The sequence below is a fragment of the Sinocyclocheilus anshuiensis genome, unplaced genomic scaffold (genome assembly GCF_001515605.1).
Source record: "Sinocyclocheilus anshuiensis isolate Anshui unplaced genomic scaffold, SAMN03320099.WGS_v1.1 scaffold579, whole genome shotgun sequence".
Classification (NCBI taxonomy): Eukaryota; Metazoa; Chordata; class Actinopteri; order Cypriniformes; family Cyprinidae; genus Sinocyclocheilus; species Sinocyclocheilus anshuiensis.
Window position 1 is genome coordinate 2,804,722 of NW_015551075.1, and position 22,358 is coordinate 2,827,079.

A 22,358-nucleotide genomic window follows, 5' to 3' on the forward strand; every position below is an offset into this window, starting at 1 on the left:
GAAAGGCAATCTTACTTTCTTTTGTGTTGCACAAAAGTTTTAGAGTGACATGAGGGTGAGTAAATTATTTTGTATTTCAGGGTGAACTGTCCCTTTAAGGTACTTTTACTTTCATCCATCTCTCAAGTTCATGATCTGGATTAAGATGCCGTATAGTTCTGTGATCCTAACATCTCCATTGTGGCTCTGGATTACCTTTTGCATTTAATAGTTCAGTTTAGATCTACCACTCTGCTGACTGTGGTTCTTTTTGCTGCATGTTATTCCAGCCAGAGTCCTGCTCGGGAATCTCAATCCCAGGCTTTTCATGGCCACTCGTCCAAGGAGGGGGAGAAAAAGGTGGGGGAAACAATTACAAAGCTCCCCCGTAGCTGATACAAAGCTGAGAACAACCCTTTGCGGGATAATCGCGTTTATCCCGAGATTAAGACGAGATCGACAGCTGAGGTATCCAAGGGGAATTTTACCGTAAAACACACAATGGTCTTTAACACGAACTCAAGAGATGCTTCTGAGTCATTTCTCACCACTGTTCATTTCTTAGTTATGAAAGCGATTCATAACTCGTCTACCCTTGTTAAGTGTCTTAATTAACACGATCCATTCTCAACTTGTCCTCAAGAGATATCTTTGGTAAAGCATTCATTAAAAATGACTTGAAAGATATAAATATATATATACAAGTGTGAACTTTCTCAGAAAGCAATAGCAGCTTTCATTCTCCCTGCAGTCATATATGTTTCCAAATCTAATCTGGCACTAAGTTTTTATCACAAGAGCATGAAATGAAATCTCACAGAGCTGGCTTTTAGAAATAAATACGTGAAGCCCTATAACACTGGACATAAAGATGACATATGACAGGGAGAAGACTGTTAGTATGCCAGACAAATATTCCCAGATAGCCACCTCCCATAGGCCTTTGATATTAACATGCCAGCTGCAGCAACTGCCACATGGGGCCACAGACTGAGCCAGACAGTAAAAGCCCTCCCCCACCTCTTCTATTCTCTGCCAAACACACATTTCCTCATATTTTATTGTTCATCTGCATATTTATTAACGTCAATTGTTTATCTCACCCTACTTTTTTCCACTGCGTTGCTGTCGAGAACAGAAAACCTCAGTTGGTGACACAGTGTCCTCGATGGCTTTGTATGCAAGTCCTCCAACTCTCCTGCAATACTTTTTTCCCCTGTTCACTGCATCCATCTGCTTTTTTTTCTATTTTATTAAGCATAAATAATTCCTCCTTTTTTTTGTGATTCACCTTTTGCTTGCTGTGAAATACTGTTGCTGTCCCAGTGCAAACTTTCTCTGTGGTTTTCTGTATCACTGCCTCCATTTTACTGGGTAATATATTGTAATGGAGCTTTAATTAATTGCTTGCCCAACTGCTGTGCCCTAGCAGAAGGGGGCGAGGAACAAACTGTCCTTCAAATTCAGCTCAAGTTGTTTGAGATTTTACATGCAAAATGCATTAATATATACACAGAATTTTATGATTCATAAATACTTTGCAATGCACAACATGCATCAAATACAATACATTTACGCATTTAGCAGATGCTTGCAAATCCAAGTCGCTTTGGATTTGCAATTCATCAAAGAGCCAACAATAATTACAATACAATAAATAGCTAAACTGCACACACTAAGACAAAAGATATACAATATAAAATGCTACACTTTAGAATACACACTCATATTAATCAATTAGCATTGACCTTTAACGATTTAAACTCGATAACAACTCGATACTCTAGCAGGCACTGCAAAAATATGTCACAGAGAGGAGTGCATCTACTGCACGAGCACACATGATTGTGCAAATGCTCACGCAATTCCTGACCGCACAAGCATACAGTGCTGCTAACACACTCGCGAAGCAGCCTGAGAAATAAAGCCCCGTCCTCAGCCGTTCCCTGAGGATAGTCTCTTAGGGTTTTGGTGCTAATTTAGGCATCTGGCTATGTCTGGGCCTGAGCATCTTTCTCAGCTTATTACCCTCCACTGTCTCTGGCACTCCATCCGTTCAGACAATGGTGGGAAACAGGGGGGACTGCGGACCCACGTCAAGTACTCGCCGTACAATGCTGCCATTGTAGAAGAGGAGAGGGGTCTGGAATAATAATGTGGGCACTATCAAACTGTTTACCAACAAAGAGACTACAGCTGACAGTTTGCTCCTTATTTATCACAAATCATCATTTGTGGTATTGCTATTGATGCTTGAATATGTGTAAAAAAAAAAACACTCTGAAACTGATTGACTTTCTTGCACACAGACACGAAAACACATTTTTCATCATACACACACATGCAAATGACCTTGTGTTGAAGTGATTATTGTGCCAGACACCAGACATTTCAAGGAATTGCCCTTTTCAGTCCATGAAAAAATATAATCACAGCCATGCCTAAAATCTACATATGCCACTCCATAAAGCACATTACGTTGGACTGGTACCAGAGAGAGCTATAGACAGTAATCCAAATGTGCTAAGGATTAAATTTTTTTTTTTACATTTGAATTATTAGATTTTATTTCAAATAATTCCATTCATGCATATAGGCTTGTATGAATTTAGACTGGAATTATTTCTTAGCAATGCAGTGCATTATTCTATAGCTTTTGTGTTTGCTTGATGCAGAAAGGAAAAAAACAAATATTTCGTTTTTCTGACTCGAATACTCATGTGCGCATTCTGTTTGGCTGAAAACACAAAGAACTGGTAAACCACAAAAACAATACACAGTTCAGCGCATGATTTGCATATTGAAAACTGGAAAAATCTGGTATGGGTTTGGCACCGTGCCAAGCGGCATAATTAACACTTTTCAGCCACTGCTCTGCAGCAGTCACATTATGCTCTGACAAGCACCCACTCCCCCTGCTCGACCGCTTATACGCACACACACACAAATGCGAACGTGAACATTTATTCTTGCTTCTATACATTTGTAAACACTGTTAACATTTGCTGTTAAACCATCTACAGTTGTGCTATCATTATGCGCCATTTGTGCAAATGCAGTGTTGTTGTGTAACACTATTGCATTAGACTCTCTGATCAAGGGTATAAAATGAGTTTTGGGTCCGTATGAGAGATATTTAAACATCGAAGGTCTTTTACATAAAACCCTGAGAGATGCAGAAGGAGGAAACCCCTCCCCCCTCACAGCAAGATACACAGCCTAATTAGAAATTCTCTATTAAAGGTACAGTCTCTCATTTCTAGGCTACTATTTTGTCCAAGGACGAGTTTAAAATGTATGCAGAGTGTTGGGTCGCAAATAGAGATGCTCAGTTTTGTATCATCTTAAAAAATCTCTTTTTCTTCTGTATGTAGATGGAGAAACCATTTCCATATATGAATAATATAATAACATCTATTGAGACAAATTTGCGGTGTTAAATCTTAAATCTGTAGCTTTGTGTTGTAGTATAATCTTTAATTATTATTTTTTTTGTCTATTACAGGCTCACAAAACATCCTAAATTATTAAACATCTGGCTATTTCTTTTAAAAATATGAACATGGATTGTTCTTGTCTCTTATATGCAAAACTGAGAAAGCAAATGCTCCTGCTTAATATAGATTGCAAAAATTATATTTTGCATTCAGAATGGACAAATTTCTGCATCGTATATTTGTGTGTGTATTTATCCCTGGAAATTTCTGGAATGCATGTGCAAGAAAAAAAGGCAGATTGAACACAAGCACAACAGTAACATCAAAGTCTTTTTCTGCTTTGAAAGCATCAAAGTCGGCATTCAAATTTGAACATAAACATTCAAAATATAGAATGCTGCCACGTGCCGTTGCTAAAGCGCCGCTGTGCCTTTAATTGGGGGCTCAGTCCTCTCTGCTTGTTCCTATGCAATTATGTTAATATGCAGAGCTTGTCTGGTCTTTTTCATTAACAGAGGCACTTGCATCATTGTTTCCTTTATTTGTAAGCTCCACGGGCACCTTCCGTACATCAGTGATCTTTTTTACACGTCTTTTTTGATGGGCTATTCTGCCAAGCCTCCTCTTTTAGGATAAAATGTCAGTCTTTTTAAAAAAGCTCATTTATGGACAAGGATGTCTTTTAGGCACACAGGGTTTCCACGCTCAGTAAGTATGCAAAAACGGTTTTCTGTTATTACGAGGGGGATTCAGTGGCTTTAAATATTCAGTGGATGACGCATCATTTGTCTCGTCTTCGCATTTCAATGTATTTTGATTATTTACGCTCTATGCGTTCATCTTGTTTTGGGAACATCACAAAAGCAAAGCAAATTTGTCATCCTAGAGCAAATATGTTTCTGTATTCCACCTATTTTAATCATTTTCTGCAATAAACGCACCAGCACAGCTCTGCATATCACCAGCAATCCATTATGACGCAACCAGTCACCTTTGTGAAGTGCATTTCAGTGTCTTACATCCATTTCAATGACATAGCACGCAGCTCTCTGCAACCAGGCGGCCTGCGTACATTTCCATTTACCACGCAACATCCGAGTGAACCGAGGCAGCAATGTGATGTTTTGCACCTCTCGCCTCTTGACCAGCTAATGATACAAACTGTGGCTGTTTTAAAAGACACCAAACATAATTAAAAACACGGTACAGTGTAAGAGCCTGCAGACCTATTTCTAACATTAAAGTTGGGCAGGGCAGCGTATGTGCTATTGTAAGCTGGTGAGGGGCACTTGGCACCTTCGTGCCAGTAATTTGGTGTATCATTAAGCAGCAGAAACAAAAGTGCTCTTCAGTTCAGGTTGACTCTGTTGCTTTGGTCAAGAGGATGCCGTATGTCAATTAACTTAGTCTCTCAAGTGAGTTTAAGCAGCTCTCGCTTTTTGGTTTCATCTGAAAATCTGCTGTGGTCATTTTTGTGTCGTCATTGAACCATGGATTTCGTTGCACGGTTTTGTCCTTTATAACACATAACCCAACCTCCAGTCAATTAATGTGGTAAGAGCACGAATTAATAGCTACTTTCATTCTCTTCCATTTGAAAATACGTATGCAGCAGCAGGAGGGATTCATTTGCTTTCAAAGCTCGCTACAAATCAGAAGGTCTTTGTGCATATCTGAGCGTGTGCATATAGATAACGGGGATATTTTCTAATTAGTCAGGAAAGATGAGAGCGTGATAGCTCTTTTTAAAGAAAATGATTTGGGCCTAATCTCATGCCGCCAAAAAAGCAACCACAAAACACGTTTTTAGAGACGTTTTGTGTAGGCATTCGCCCAATTCGTTTGCTTTACGTTTCAAACGACCTGGCAACCACTGGCGGAGCTAAAATCGGACACAATAACGTGGCAGCTAGTCTGATATAGGCATCGATGCAGCTTACCTCATGCCAACACAGCCATTTTAGGGAGCAGCAGCCAGCTTCTCCATCAAGATGGCTTCCTGAAAGCACACCCCTCATTCAGACTTGCAGTCTTCCAGCATCTGGTGGTCCGTGGCAACTAGCAGCCTCTTTGTCCCCATTGGCACTTGGGATGTAGAGTCTCACTCCTTTCTTTTTTTCCTCTTTTCTCCGGGGGCACAGATGGCACTAAATGCTTCCGTTGATGAAGAAGGGAGGGGAGCTGGTAGAAGAAGGATGAGGGTTGACTATTATTTTTCTTTTCTTTCATTTGGACAATTGCACCATTTTTTTCCTCTCTCCCTCTTGCTCCAAAAAGGCAGTGTAAATGGCTGGCAGTTGCTAAGGGGAAACAAGAAAATAAAGGACAAAAAGCCCCTTTTATCACTGCCAAAGCAGATGTCATGGCAACTGCTATATATTATTTCTTTGGATGATATAAACAGTATCAGGTGACTATAATTTCTTGTTCGTGTCATGCTAAGTAACTTCACCACGTTCAGACAACCCTGGTATTAGTAATGTAAGTAGTTGTGCGTTAGCTCAACACGAATCGTGCGAAGGCATGAACGTCCGGCTTTTGTGCTCTCATAGCCAGCTGTGCAATTGGTCACTGTGAAGGTATAATGAATCAGCCCACATCAATTACTGTCCACCCATAATTTCATTGAATAACCGTTATTCAATTGTGCTAGGTAACCAGTTTAGCTGGAAAAGATCACTGTTAATGAATGATGACAGAATTTCTTTGCTCACATTAATTTTACATAAAGTAATATGCAATGTGATAGTGGCCCATACATTCTTATCATTATCGAGATGGAGACAGACATATAATATCCTCTCTCCGATCATTTATCGCATTGAAGCCTCTGGCCTAATGTCCTGCAGTCATACTAACCACAGATTCCTTGGCATGTTGAAATATATTGTGATTTAAATTTATTTTCGTTCTTTTTACACAGGTCAAGCCTGATGATTTGAGGGATATTTCCCGAGATAATTATGTTTAATGTCTAACAGATAATTATGAGATAATTATGTTTTATGTTTAACAGCCATAGCGAGCCCTTTTCTTATTCATTTGCTAATATTGTGTGAATTGCACAATGTCTGCCTGATATGATATGAATTGACAAATAAACATATGCCACACATCATAATACAACATTTATCTATAGAATGATTAAGAAAAACTTTTTGATTATGATCTGCACTTTACTGTAAAGAAATTGTTGGAGTCTGGTACAAATGTGCACTTATATTAAACTTATATTAGTGTCTTTAAATACACAAATATGCAAAAACAGGAAAACAGGTCAGGTCAGATAACCATAAACAGATGCTTTTTATGACTATGCATATATATATATATATATATATATGGCAAAAGAGGGAGAGAAACAGATATATAGATTTTCTGATGAAAGATTCATGTCATGCATATAGTGTCTTGGACTTGATTGGGGATTACTATTTGCATTTGGCTCCTTTCAAGAGCATGAATTCATTAGCATATACTTTATGATTTACTGTGTGTTTGAATCAGATTAACTCTGCAACTAATTGTTCTAATTACAATGTTGCATTGTAATACGCTTTGATTGCACTTACCAGATGGCGTTTTCCCCCTTAGCTCCAGTCCTCTGGTCTATCACAAAAACACTGCAGTTTGAGAGCCTACAGTGAGTTGAAGTAACAAAAGACACCAGGAATAGACAATAATCAGAATATTTCAGTTTTACATTTAAATTATTGATATAATTTACAAACACATAAATGACAGCCAGATAATGAACACTGAATTAAAAAGCTCAAGCAAGGCTGAATTCGCACCTTAAATCACACTTGGCATGTGAAACATTTTTTAACGTGGCAAAGAATGTAAAATCTGCTCAGTCAACTCATGAAACTTATTCTTTTTTGTTCTCTATCATTTCTTTGTTAGTTGTTGTTTTTTCTTTTCAAGTCGTAATTATCAATCATTTCCTCTTCTCTTCATTTAGTTTAATTGGCACTCTAAGCTTAGACACCTTTCTTTCTGTATCTGAAAACAAAAGTATGCATCTTGTGTATTTAGTTGTATTATCCATACAGCAGTAAAACAAAGACTAATAAGCCAGGCAATTGAGTCCAATTCAGATTAAACTGACCTAAATTTTAAGCACACGCCAATGATTTTTTTTTTTTCGTGATTGCTTCAGGAATTTCATTTGGTTTCTAATATTGTGTCACTATAATAAATATTTATTTAATATATTTAATATAATAATAAATTAAGGATACAGTATTTTTAATATATGCTTTACTGAACACAGGCTAACACACAGGCTTTTGTGTGTGTGTGTGTGTGTGTGTGTGTGTGTGTGTGTGTGTGTGTGTGTGTGTGTGTGTGTGTATGTTTCTAAAAATGCAGAAAGTTTCCTGTGAGGGGTAGGTTTAGGGTAGGGTAGGTGTAGGGCAATAGAAAATACAGTTTGTACAGTATAAAAACCATTACGCCTATGGAGAGTCCCCATAAACCATAAAAACAAACCTGTATGTGTGTGTGTGTGTGTGTGTGTGTGTGGCTCTGCGTGACGCGAAGCTCCAAAGGCGCTTACACCTCTAATGATTTTGAGATCTAAACATTTTCAACTAATATTTACATAATTTTCAGCAATTTTTACAGTAGCCTACTATAGGGTTGGTGTCTCACAATTACGTCTTATGTCACTAAAAAACCACAGGGATTAAAAAAAAAAGAAAAAGAAAAAAAGCGCCTTCATTCCGCATTAGATTCCGCCTCATGCCTTCATCTTTGATGTGTACAGCCAGATTAATGTGACCAATCATAATGAAGCTGCTTCAGCTTGATGTCATTGCCTAATAGTTGTCACTGCGAATGGGTCGATGACGTCACGCTCACTTTTTGAATATCAAAGTTGTTTAAAGATGCGTTAAAAAATGCAATGTATACATCAAATTACTAATTTGATTGTGAGCCTAAATAAAAGTAACCGTTTGCTGTTTATTTTTTCCCTTGGAATTTTCATTGCAATTTTGTCGTTTAAATGTTTTATAAAATGCATTTCTTCTCATAGCTTTTTCATTATTTCTCAGACTAAAGCAAACCTTTGACATCAAAACCAACACTGACTGAACTGGTCAAATTATAACTAAAAAAAAAAAACAGTTGAGTAAATCAACATCAATTATTAATATTTAGAAAAAACTATTAATAGAATAAATTGTAGCTCTTTTATATAGTCAAACACAAGTTAAATATAGTCTTTTGATTTTTTTTTAAACTAAGGCACTACAGTAGATTTTCAAAATTGATGCAGTAGTCCAAAAACGTGCACCTGTCCGAAGGTGCATTTAAACTGACAGCCTGAAACATTACTTGTGACCTATCCGCACGATCGTATTACTTTACATAGCAGCGGTTTAAATTGGCTGTATGATTCACACAGAGCAGAGGGCCTGCTTACCTCACGCAGTTCCCTGCCATCATTGCTTCCCAACTTGTCCACTATGCAGTTAAGGAGGACGTTTCTACTTTCGGTTATCTAGCTTTATGAAGGCAGATAAACACTCATACAGCTAGATAACCAAAGATAGCAACTACCTCCTGTCAACACTTTTTTTTTTTAAATGTGGAACATCTCATAAAGTTGACCTGATGAACGAAAACAGGGTTAATGCGCAATAAACAAATTACTCAAATTACACTCTTTTTTTATAGACCTGTAAATGCTGTTAACAAGTCAAGTGTTGAATGGATTTATGAGGTTCTCCAGACCTCCAGCACGTGGTGAAGACATAATCCACAATAGTCTAGGCCTGAAGTTGCGGTGTGGGTGCGTTTCAAATGGAGTCTTTGGAGTTATCGTCAGGCTTTCCATTCATCAATCCGATTTAAAGGGATTTTGTCCCTTCTGGTCACCAATAATCCTTAGAAATGACGGTTATTAGGTCTAACCATTTCATTTGGCTCGTTAGGCCCCAACAATCAGACAGTCATCACACCTCCACATGCCTACATCACCATGCATCATTTCATCTTCACTTCGTGCATTATAATTCCGCAAACTGCAAGGCCTTTTAGCCCACAGTTTAATATAAATCTTACTTTCCTCCCAAAAATGATGCAATTAAGAAATAAGACCCAAATAGCTTATAATGTTCGTATTATTTTTAATTTAACAAGGACTCGTGTTAAATATATTTCAACAGTTCTGTTTTGCATTATAAACTATGAAGCTGTTTCTTGGCTGTGTTCAAGCGTGTCTACTGAACCCACGTTTCCCTCACGCAAATGGGACGTCATATAATTAAACCTATTGTTAATTACATTTGGTCTTGACTCTAAGTGATGCAAATTATTATTATTTTTTTCATCACGTATATGCATATTGTATTATAAAAACTATAAGCATGCATTATAATGTCCGCAAATAGCCTAAATAAATGTAGAGCTATATAATTGTATTTATAAATATAAATACATACAAGAGTAGTGCAATAAACATGCTTTAACAAAATCAAACGCCACTAATTACACAATCAAGTTAATAAAGGGCTAAAGCCCTGCAGCCATACAAGTGTGTAGTGTATATAATCCAAAATGACTGTAAAAATGTCCTTCTTAGGTTGTGTAGTTACTATGTCGCCTATTCATATTACTGTTAACGATACACACGCTACATATTTCACGAAAATGTTCCAAACATTCTAGATGCACCTGCTGAGAGTGTACAAAGTACAGAGGGGCACATGCACTTACCAGTGAACACGGCCTTGTCTGTCACATGGGGTCAGTTATAAGCAATTCACGTAAAATGTTAGGATCGTACATATATGCATGCATTTTGACGTATATGCATATATTATTAAATTAAAGTCAATTTATAGACTACTAAGTTACTAAGAGTTATCGTGACCAAAACAATTCAGGGATCCAAGCTGTGCTATGAGTCAATTCACGTTTAAAAATACGAGTACGCAGAAATAATTGAGACGATTTAAAAATCTTACTTTTAACAATTGACGTGCATATTCCTCTCTGTCAGAAAGTAAGCTACGAGTGGCCGTGTGTCGGGGACAAATAGAGGTTCCCGTGCGTCTCGCGTTGAAGAACATGACGCTGAAATCTCTGAGCAGCGCAGAAGCATCTAGTCAAAAGCCCAACTCTTCAGTGCGTCTCTTCAGCGATGCGTTTTCCATTCAAAACTCGCAGTCCTTGAGGAGTCAGCCATCGAATGTTGCGTCTCAGCCATCCAGAGAACGGAACAGGCAGTTTAATTTCCAAGATGGGGAATTCCTCCCTTGAAAAGCATGCTTACAGTGTTCATGCATGGACGTGAGAGGAGATGCAACGTTTAAATGTATGGAACCACGCACGAGTGTAACCTGCATGCGATTGTCTCATTCCCTTCCCTCCTGCGCTGTGGATGTGATGTTCTCTCTCTCCAGCTTGAGAGAGTCTAGTTTCTGACTAAATGCATCCTCCTCTGGCAGTTCTCTCCTGCAGTGACGTCACTCCAGCAGCAGGCAGCCGAGCGTCCAATCACAATCCCACGCGCGTGCTCCCTGTCTCCGCTTCTCTCTCTCTCTTGCGCGCAAGCTTTCCAGGGTTTGCTGAGTGCGCGCGGGACAGAGTCTCGCCTATAGGTTGCAGAGTTCCTATAGTAACCTAAAATGAATGTTATGCCTATAGTTTCAGCACTGGCCTAAAATATTTGCCTTTTAAAATGAGTAAGAGGTTTATTCAATTCAAAATATGAAATTTTGTAAAAGTAGGTAGGCTTTACGCATTTATCATTTCAATTTTGCAACATACCTTTACATGGCAAATCACTATACGTTTATCTTTCTGTGACTGCGACTCTGTTATCATGTGTCTATTTGTCTCCAAGTATACTGAAGCTTCTGGAAACGATGCAAAAAAAATCCTTGTAATTCAATAAAGCTGATTCTGGGTCTACGGAAAATAAAAGAGTGTAAGTACAATCATGTTTTAAAAATATGTCTGATAACAATATGCAGTTTGTTACAGGAGAAAAATGGCACTGTTATAGAAGAAAAAGGAGAGCAGATATTTCCCGTGTACGTTTTGTTCTTGTCTCTGATGACTTGTTAGGGTTCCACTGCTGCATTCATTCTTTTTATTCAAACATGCAACAGAATACCTCAAAAAAGTTACATTTCTTATTGTTGCATATGTTACAGCTACATATTTTATATTGCTACTATATTGCTACAGACAGTATATTTAGGTATGATTCAATATTTGCCTCAATTCAGACTTTATGGCTTGTATTATAGGCTATAGAGTTTTTCACTTTAAAAGAAACACAGGTATACAGAAATAAATAATTTAAGGGGCGAGCGTGCGCAAAAGATTCAATTGGAAACTGGTCAGCTATATAAATAACTAGCTATTTCTTGAAATCCACTGCATCTGTTTGCTCTCATCGGCCAACTGTAGGCTATATTCTTTTATTTCATTTAAAAAAAATGTTACATGACATACACTCCATTTCTACACCTCATTTGGTTTAAAATAATTTACTTATTGTCTGTATACAATATGACATTATGAGCACCAGTGCTTACTGCATTATTATTATTATTATTATTATTAGGCCTAATAATTTTTTTCATGACTCTTACAATATCGATTTTTTTAAACAAAGAAAATTTAAAAGCAATCTTCGCTTTATAATGTAGCCTATTAGAATAACTTTATAACATGGGTATACGCGCACGCACACATTTATATGTGTCAATTTATAATTAATCAGTAAATGACAAATTCATGTGTGCATCTTATTGGGCTAAAGGCAGAATGGCCATTCCGACAGCGGATGGAGACTAAATGCTGATATTTTCTTGACTCCAACACGCGTAATGGAGTGTGTTTAAGTGAAGAGTCCGCTCTCTTCATTCACAAAGGTCACTTGGGTTAAATGAATGTGACTGTTGACCGAAGTGTGTCGTGCCCTGCAGCTGTGAGTGTTTGGACATACCACTGTTACAGCACTTACTGTGTTGATTTGAACCTGCAGCACTAAACATTACTTTAACCAGACAATGAACCTTCAGTAATATCAGAAGAGCGCATTGCTTTTTTAACAAACAGGATTAATGGGAATAACTAAAAATACTCAATTTTACACCACAGTCTCCATGTTACATTAGCCTACGCAAGTAACTGGGCTAATGATAGCCTATACATGTTCTTAATATTTAAGATTTGTAAAAACGTATTGCTTGCTATCCTTATTGCTGTAGCTAATAGCATATGATACGTGGACACTGATGTTGCACTAATGTTACTCAAGTGTTGCAAGGCCTTTTATAATCCTGTAGCATAAGTTTGCCAGCGCCTAATGATGAACTGCAACGTGTGCCAGCTACAGTCTTGACATCAGCGACCCCTGGCGGTGAGTTGTCTCTTTATCACGCGCGGATTCAGGCGCTTTATACTATTGAGTGTCTGTCCAAATAATTACAAATAGTTAATGGTTTCAAAGAATTTATAAAATTGTGTAAGTTCTGTGAAGACAGTCCTATTTTCCATGTTTTTGAAGTTTAAAGATATAGAATGAAAGTCTCAAGATATGCTGCAGCGTTGAATTGTAATCGGCAACATGTTACCATTGATTTCCATTTAAAATTTAGAGATAGCATGTCACCCTGCTGTAACAAACACAGAAACGGCACAATTTTATTTTATCATCTGGTCGAAGAAAACGATATAAAACGATACATTTGACTTAATACAATCTAATCTTACAAGTGCGTATTCTACACCCATATAGATTGTCAATTTTTTTCCATTTTGATGTCAAATTACGTTTATTTAGGCGGCGCAGTAATCTCTAATCATCACTAATTTGCAATCATTTAGACAATTTGTTTATAAAAAGCAGCTACTTAATTTCCTACAGTCTCTATCATAAATGTAGTACAGAAGAAAGGGATACAATTAGAGCCAAAGTAGACAAATACAATCTACAGTTTCTCTTTGATTTCTTGTCACTAAAGGTCGATTTTACACATTTGTAAACTGTGTTTCATTGTCATTCATTTATGCCTATATTTAATTCAATTGATCAAAAACGTTCTGTCCTTAATGACTCGTTACGTTGCTCTTCTGATAAAAAAAAATAAAAATAAAAATAACAAGTAGCACTAAACATTAGACATAAAACATCCTTAGACTTCTGTTTTCGAGCGCTATTTTAAGATCGACTTTCTCACAGAAAAACGTTAACGTGGGTGGTTCACAAAGATATCACATTCCTGCGGAGCAGAGAATCTTAAAGTGTGGTGTCATACCGCCACCTGGTGGCTCTTTAGGCTACGCACCATCACATTGTGATTACCTGTAAATACATTTCTATTTCAATTCAATTCAAGTTTATTTGTATAGCGCTTTTCACGGTACAAATCGTTGCAAAGCAACTAACCAGCAAATCTAAAGTAAAACCTTTTGCATTGATTTTCACAACTTTTGTTGATATTGAAGTGTTCTAGCTAAACAATTTAAGTGGCCTATCCTACTATCTGCTGAAAATAAGTTGGTGAAGAAACTCTTATTGCTAACAAAATCCATGTATAATTTAAATAAATAGTGTAGCCTATAATAAGCTCATTTCTATCTTTGTGACTCACGAACGACACCAGGTAAATTACAAACTTTGTGATAAGCCTATCCTCAGAGACTCAAAACTGCGACCCCGGCAGGATTCGAACCTACAATCTTCTGATCCGAAGTCAGACGCCTTATCCATTAGGCCACGAGGCCTACGGGACATCATCGCAGGTCACGTGTCACACCGCGAACGACAGAAATCCAGATGGTTCAGAAGAGGGCGCACACAGACAAAAGATCACTTACTTTCGAAACGAGACGTTTTAGTCGTCGAAATAGTCGTTTTGGGACAAATTTTCAGGTTTACCCAGGCAGTTGCACCACTGCAAACTATTTAGCCTGTTAATGGTTAAAATCGGACACAGTGCTGTTAGTAAAAATGAGCAAAAATGCTCGCAGCTATTGCCGCTGCGTAGCACAAAAGCTAAAGATGTTATTTTACACATCTCTGCTGACGGCATTACGTTTTACGCCATTCTTTAATACAATTAAAGAGTTTCAATACATATACGTACATTATATAAACTTCTATCAAACTACTATCTTCATCCGGGCCAGTGGCGCAATGGATAACGCGTCTGACTACGGATCAGAAGATTCTAGGTTCGACTCCTGGCTGGCTCGACTAATGTTTTTCAAAATCACATATATACTTCACAATCTTGCTTCTTAATTGTTCATTTATTTTTCATTTTTTAATAAAATATTATCTAGTTAAGCATTTTTTATTTTCTGTGAAGGCATTTTTTATTTATTATTATTTATGAAAGAAAAGTCCTTTTACATTCACTAAAAGTGTGTCCAAGAGTGTCAGAAACCTAAAACAGTTGAATTAAAAAAAAGTGCTTGAAATGTGACCGAATGAATCAAAAGCACATTTCAAGGATGATTGATAACTACAAAGTACAAATAAACAATTAACAATCAACCAGTAATCTTTAGCAATAAAAATGAGATGCAATATTCTGAAAACCGTGGATAACTGGTACAATACTGAAGATACTAACTGTACAAACTACACTGGGTTTCTCCAAACATCAATTATTGCTGAATTGGAATGAAGTGGTCCTGTGTTGAGGCTCAGTCTCCTTAATTCTCTCCATGGTCTTGTGAGGGGCGGAGAGGCTGTCCCGCTCCAGTGTGTGGAATTCATACCGGGTTGAATTATTTTGTTATTTGGCAGTTCACAACCTGCTCTCTGCCTGAGCTCCTCCATGCTGTACTGGTCCTCCGTAGGGAGTGAAGAGCGCCTCCATGTTGGTGGACGAGGGGCATGTACCAGCTCTTGCATCTCTTCTCTTGACTTCTGAACTCTCTCTGCTTCAATAGTAGACTTAGCATCTTCAGTAAGTCTGCCCTGGACCGCACCTGAAAGCTGACTGTCACAGTTTGGACCTGAGAAAAGGTGTATAAAACATTTAACAATCAAGCAATAAACATTTTTTTTGCATTTTTCGCTGTGCTGATTCACACATGGATGATGATTTGCAGATTCAGATTCAATCATAAACTTGTACATTTTAAACATTCAAGACTTTTTGTGCACAGTTGTACATTTGTGAATTGTATTTTGTGTTTGTGAAACATTTTATGAATATGTATTTTGCACATGTGAATTGCTTTTTGGTAATACATACATATATATATATATATATAAATTTGCATGTGAATTTGCTTTCATGCCTGTGAATTTGGCTAAATGGTCAGTAGATAATGGCTTAAATGACTTCAGAAGACTTGAATATGATGCACGACTCATATCAACTACTCTTTAATTATGCTTTTTTGAGCTTTGATAGTAATAAGTGCAAAAAAAAAAAAGACATTCTGGGTGAGATTTTTGTGAGTCACTTTCAAAGAAAATAATAGGTCTGAACAACAAAAGATAAAAACTGTACAAGAAGTAATAAAGAAAGCAGTTCACTTTATTTATTAATTACAAAAAAACTGAAAACTCTTAGAATTTAATTTAGAAGCTGCTTTTACTTCCATAGAAAAAAAAATGACTGGAAAAAATAAAATATATTGAAAAACAAACAAATAAAAATGTGTTGGCTAAAATACTAAACATTAAAAAAACTGTTACTGAATAACAGCAGCTCTCACCTTTGCTTTGTTCTCCAGCATGATTTACAGGGCCACATATTTCCCTTAGTTTGATGTTCAGCTCCTGATTGGCTATTTTGCAGAAGTTCAGCTCTTTGCTGAGGTTGTGGATCAATCCCTCATACTGCCGCTGTCTACCAGCCAGACCCTCATCCATTTGCTCTGGAACCACAATAAATTGCCAATACTTTCACCTCATATACTCATAATGATTTGTGAATTCATGGGTGATATAGTCTCATTTTTAACACCAGCAGTTCAGAAATATTTCTACAGCTGCCATAAAAACAGATGTTCTTCAGTCTTGTTTTGCACCGAATTACATAACACTAGCAATGTTCTATAACCAAGAATAAATAACAATAAATAAAATCTAGTAAATGTGCTTAAAGGAATACTTAACCCAAAAATTGTCATCATTTACCCACCCTCAGATTTAGGTTAATCTTTAAAACACAAATTAAGATATTTTTAACATAACCTGAGAGGTTTCTGTCCCTCCAGTGAAAGTCCAGGTAACCAAAACTTAGAAGATCCAAAAAGGTCATAAAGGTGTCGTAAAACGAATCCACATGAATCAAGCAGTTTTAATCTTGTGTCTTGTACGATCGCTTTATATGATGAATGGATTTATATTTGGGCTTTTATTTGGTATGTTTGCCAAATGTGACCCTGGAGCACAAAACCAGTCTTAAGTCGCTGGGGTATATTTGTAGCAATAGCCAAAAATACATTGTATGGGTCAAAATGATTGATTTTTCTTTTATGCCAAAAATCATTAGGATATTAAGTAAATATCATGTTCCATGAAGATATTTTGTAAATTTCCTACTGTTAATATATTAAAACTTAATTTTTGATTAGTAATATGCATTGCTAAGAACCCTCAGATTCTCAAAAAAAATAATTTGGAAAGCTTATTTATTCAGCTTTCAGATGATGTATAAATCTCAATTTCGAAAAATTGACCCTTATGACTGGTTTTGTGGTCCAGGGTCACAAATGTGATGTGCTCCATGTGTGTTAATCATTGTTCAGATGTAAATAAAAGCCTAAATTAAATCTCTACATCAAATTTAGTGATCGTATCTCTTCACTTGAATTAGGATTAAAACGCTTAATTCACATTGATTTGTTTTTTGAGGGCTTTATAGCTTTTTTTGGATCTTCTAACTTTTGGTTTCCTGGAGTCTTCTGGAGGTTTCCTTAAAAATATCTTAATTTGTGTTTCAAAAATTAACCAAAGTCGTATAGGTTTGAAACGACATGAGGGTGAGTAAATGATGACCATTTTCCTTTTTGGGTGAACTATCCCTGAAAACTGCAGTAGTCAGGGCTCAAACCTCGGCACTGCTGCAGCAGTAGCTGAATGTTTCTCTCGTGTTCCTTCTGCTGCTGGGTGAGTCTACGGTCTGCCTCGAGCTGCTGTCTTTCCAGAGCTGCTTCCAACCACCCAACCAAGTTCTGCTGCTCCTCGACTCTCAGCTCCAGCTCAGCTAGAGCCATCTGCAGCCTGCGCTCCTCCTCACGAAGAGACACGACCTTTACAAAACACACAAAGCGTTATAACAGTCACATCCTTAGCTGAAGCGGAAGGTCAAGTGAATAAACAAATATTTAAATTTCAATTTACTTGTAAAGCGCTTTTCCACAATACACGCTGTTCCAAAATCACACAATTACACAAGTCTTTGCCTTTGCCTAATGTGTTAAACAGCTAAAGTTACTTATATTAAAATAATGTGAGAAAACGTGTCTACATTTGCCAAAACAGAGTAAATGTGACCACACAGGCTAGAAGCTAACGTGTGGCTGTGATAAACACAGACGTGCAAGTGTTGTTATTGTTTAACAGGGATTCAGTGCTGCATTACGTTTGGAAACTATAATAGATCGTACCTCTTTGAATAAAACTCACCACCACGAACAACTACACTAAAGTGTCACCCTATAACTTCACAAACAAGATAATTTGAGGAAACTCAGATGCCGTCTGACCTTATCAAAGTATTTACAAAGCAGAGCTCTAGTTTCAGAGGCGGACAGGTAGGCAAGTTTAGCCATCAGGTTCATCTCCCATTGGGTGAGCATGCTGCCTGACGCCCGCAGCTGCCTCTGTCTCTGGGTGATCGCCTCATTTTTGTACTCGATAGCAGCATCCAGAGCCTCGATGGCCTCGTCTAGCTGGAACAGTGTTCGTTCTTCCTGATGTTTAACAGAGGACAGTGCAGCTTTAATACATTTAATTTGAACATCATGCAGACAACGTTGGTCTTGATGTTTTTACACCAGAAGTTTAAGAGCTCTAAAATTCTAAAGCAATAATTTGATTAGGACATTCTAAGTCATATCGTGTATTTCCAGCTAAAGTTAGTTAAGACATTCTAACTCTAAAACTTTAATAATTCTAAAACTCTGAAGCATGCAAACAAGGCCCACATCAAAAACCAACTCAAGCATATTAAACATCAAACACAGATGAGGAGAGGTTGAGTTTGGAAATTGAGAAATATTAAATATTTGACAAATTCTTCATATACTTCAAGGTGTTTTTTTTACGCTGTGCTGATTCACACACGGATGATGATTTGCAGATTCAGATTCAATAATAAACTTGTACATTTTTAACTTTCAAGACTTTTTGTGCACAGTTGTACATCTGTGAATTGTATTTTGTGTTTGTGAAACATTTTATGAATGTGTAATTTTATTTTGCACATGTGAATTGCTTTTTGGTAATACACATATATATATATATATATATATTTTTTTTTTTGCATGTGAATTTGTTTTCATGCATGTGTATTTGGCTACACGTGTGCATCTTCTACTTTTGCATAAATTATTATTGAGACCAATCTGCTTCCCTAGCATTCTTGCATTTAACAGTTGCGAGACGCAAAAAAGGGGGTTTTGTGTGAACTACTCCTCAGAATTCTAATGATGCAAACAAATCTGGATAAGAATTTCTAAATTTTAAAAATGCTTAGAAATTCCAAAATTCTAAATTCTAATGCATTCAAACAATGTTAGTTGGGAAATTCTACACCGGACAATAAAAAAAGTCAATAAAACCCAGTACAATCAGTGATTTTGTCTGCACTGGATGAGGTGGAACATACCGCTGATGCCCTGTTCTATTTCTGATGTACTCCAAACGCCTGTGCTACTTCTGACATGAAGGACACATGAATTTGTACACATGAATGGCCACTTTGTCCAGTGTAGAGCACCTCAAGCTGTTGTTGCGTGTCTTGACTAGACACGATGCAGTTCTGAATGTTAACACTTCTAAAAGTTAAGATTTTTCACCTCAGGAGAGAGCAGGTTGCCCTGCCTCAATTTGTCGTCCAGCTCCACCCTTTGTTTGAGGAGCAGCTCCTTCTCCTGCCGGAGGTTGGAGATCTCCTGTCTGATCTGCTGGGAGTCCTGAGCACTGCTACTATGCAGCAGACCGTTCCTCTCAGTCAGCTCCCGTTCCAGAGACTCAATTCGGCTCGACAAGGTCAACAGGTCTTTACTAAGAGCCTGCAGAGAAAACAGACCATACCACAACTTGTAAAGACTCATAATAGGGTGGATAATGGGACAACGCAAAGACACAAACTTTATACAGACCTGACTAGAGCGAAGCTTTTTGGATTCCAGGCCGCTGCGTTCCAGGAGCAAGGCCTCCTTTTTGGCTAAGATTTCTTCTCTCTTGGTCAGCTCTCCTTCCAGGTCATCAAGACCCCGTCGTTGTTCCAGAACCTTCTCCATTTCCTCATCTAGCCAGCGTTTCTGCTCCTCTATCTTCTGCTCAACCATAGACATTTTGAATGCATTTATTTACATATTAAATATATGCTTCTGAAATGAAGTCAAATGTTGAAATAAGTTTTGAATTTATTCATCAGCTGCTTTTATCCAAAGTGGAACTGAATTCAAGGTATACATTTTAACTATACGTTAATGCCCTGGGAATTAAACCCACAACCATGACCTTGGAAATAGCAAATGCATTGCTCCAAGATAAATAACATAAAGCACATACCAATACCAGGCTGAGAGGGAATTTGGGCAGCAAACTGAAATCTGAACATGTTGAAACAAGCCACTGAAACATACCCTCAGCATCAAGGAATCAATAATAAAATTCCTTCAAACTTCAGTCAAACTATGTTAAACACTATGACTGAGTAAACAGATCTAAAAATAATATTTTATATCTGGGTAAATAGCAATGTGGGAAGGGTTTGATGAAAAGGAGCACAATTTCGTTTTTCTGTCTCAAACCACCTGCTGTTCCTCTAGTGATACGACCGAGCCGTTACTTCCACTTCTCCTCTGGCGCTGGAAGGCAACGATTTCCTCCGTCTTAATCCTCAGAATTTTCTGCTGCTGTTCGTTCTTTATCTCCAGCTCCTTTGAGAACGAGAAAGAGGCTGCTTGGTAAATGATTCTCTATTGAACGACAAGAATAACTGAGAGGCTGAGGTTTCTCTGTAGATTATTATTGTTCAGAATACAGAAACGCAGATGACTAATGCTGGCCCTTACAGAACAGAACACAGTTTCCTGAAAAAAAAACAAACAAAAAAAAACTGATAAACACTCCAAAAAACCATTAAATGTAAAATTTGTGCAACAGTAGCAGCACCATACAAAGAAAGACGTGATCTGTAGCAAACAAGACAGAAAAATAGCTTAATTTCTATATTTTATGAAGAAAATGTGCAAGCACATTTAATGTTTTATATTTTATACACTACTGTTCAAAAGTGCAATGTTTCTGAAAGAAGTCTCTTATGCTCACCATGGCTGCGATTATTTCACTCTTCAGTGTCACATGATCTGATTTGCTGCTCAAAAAAACATTTCTTTTTATTATCAATGTTGAAAACAGTTGTGCCTTTTAATATTTTTGTGGAAATGGTGATACTTTTTTTCAGGATTCTTTGATAAATACAAACTCAAAAGAACAACATTTATTTGAAATAGAAATCTTTGTAACTGTATAAATGTATTGTCACTTTTGATCAATTTAATACATTCTTGCTAAAAAAAAAAGTATAATTTTCTTTAATAAAAATCTCACTGACCCTAAAAACGTGAACAATAGTGTATACAGTATATATTATATTTTATCAAGAAAAACGGCAACCACAGCCTCTGTCTGGAAACAATCATTATTCCTGCAATTCCACTGCTAGCGAAGCATGAATTACACACTTCATTTTTAATTCCATCTATACTCCTGTCTGCCGTGCTGCTGAGTGGTTTGCGATTGTAACTCAGTGTAGCTGTTTTTCTGTTGGAATCTTACCATCACTCTCTGTTGTTTAAACTGCTAAAATATAACTTAATTCTCACCATATTTCTGATATTATCTATCAAACTAATTTGACATAGTTCGCTTTGTAATCTGAACCGCTAGCACAAAGCGCTAGCATTCCGTTAGCTTGTCATTCGCGCATACTGTTTCTTTTATCTTTCGCTCCGTTTCTTTTCTCTCTCCGTATTTCACGAGTTCATCAAACAACTGTGGTAAGTCGGAATCATTCAACAGTCCTGATTTGTCTCAATTCCTCAGCATATCCAATAGCTCAGAAAAACTTGATGGTGTAACAGATACTATGTATTGACTCTCTCTTTTCTAGTACTTTAGATACGGTCGCTTCTTTACGCTTAAAGAAGATTAAGGAAAACAGTCTGACACCGTGGTATAAAGAGCACACTCGTGCCCTAAAGAGAGCAGCCTGGAAAATGGAGCACAGCTGGAAGAAAACAAAGGAGGTACTTCGTATTGCATGGAGGGAAAGTACTTCTGCATACAGAAAAGCCTTAAAACCTGCTAGATCTGCTTACTTTTCGTCTCTTTTAGAAGAAAACAAAGTGGCTAAATTAACAAAAAATAAAGCATCAGCAGGCATTTCCCAACAGCACAGCAGTAATGACTTTATGAACTTCTTTACTTCGAAGATCGATACTATTGGAGAGAAAATTATAACCATGCAGCCATCAGCTACAGTATTGCATCAGACAGTGCACTATAGATTCCCTGAGGAACAATTACACTCATTCTCTGCTACAGGACAGGAAGAATTGTATAAACTTGTTAAATCATCTAAACCAACAACATGTACAGGTGCATCTCAATAAATTAGAATGTCGTGGAAAAGTTCATTTCAGTAATTCAACTCAAATTGTGAAACTCGTGTATTAAATAAATTCAATGCACACAAACTGAAGTAG

The 22,358-nt window shown here is 37.2% G+C and overlaps 1 protein-coding gene, 1 long non-coding RNA gene and 2 other non-coding genes across 7 annotated transcripts in view; 1 reads left to right on the top strand and 3 right to left on the bottom strand.

Annotated features, from left to right (window-relative positions):
* The window catches only part of LOC107662298 (uncharacterized), a 14,366-nt gene extending 5,344 nt beyond the window's left edge, over positions 1–9,022 (bottom strand). The window contains exons 1-3 of one of the 2 annotated variants that reach the window (XR_001631202.1): positions 8,848–9,022; positions 6,989–7,054; positions 5,357–5,716 (exon numbers count right to left, since the gene is read on the bottom strand). This is a non-coding gene — a long non-coding RNA (uncharacterized LOC107662298). The remainder of the gene's footprint in view (positions 1–5,356; positions 5,717–6,988; positions 7,055–8,847) is intronic. The other variant, XR_001631203.1, reaches the window with a different exon arrangement.
* A 5,076-nt stretch (positions 9,023–14,098) lies between these two features.
* On the bottom strand, positions 14,099–14,171 carry trnar-ucg (transfer RNA arginine (anticodon UCG)). Its single transcript has one exon. It is a non-coding gene; the product is annotated as a tRNA-Arg (tRNA).
* A 398-nt stretch (positions 14,172–14,569) lies between these two features.
* On the top strand, positions 14,570–14,642 carry trnar-acg (transfer RNA arginine (anticodon ACG)). Its single transcript has one exon. It is a non-coding gene; the product is annotated as a tRNA-Arg (tRNA).
* Positions 14,643–14,784: 142 nt separating this feature from the next.
* LOC107662277 (kinesin-like protein kif7) overlaps positions 14,785–22,358 on the bottom strand; it is a 28,622-nt gene continuing 21,048 nt past the window's right edge. For 2 of the 3 annotated variants that reach the window (XM_016452241.1, XM_016452239.1), the window contains exons 13-19: positions 20,403–20,528; positions 19,743–19,919; positions 19,437–19,652; positions 18,123–18,329; positions 17,468–17,666; positions 16,125–16,286; positions 14,785–15,413 (exon numbers count right to left, since the gene is read on the bottom strand). In XM_016452241.1, coding sequence (XP_016307727.1) covers positions 15,034–15,413; positions 16,125–16,286; positions 17,468–17,666; positions 18,123–18,329; positions 19,437–19,652; positions 19,743–19,919; positions 20,403–20,528 — 1,467 coding nt within the window. In that variant the 3' untranslated portion in view covers positions 14,785–15,033. The remainder of the gene's footprint in view (positions 15,414–16,124; positions 16,287–17,467; positions 17,667–18,122; positions 18,330–19,436; positions 19,653–19,742; positions 19,920–20,402; positions 20,529–22,358) is intronic. The other variant, XM_016452240.1, reaches the window with a different exon arrangement.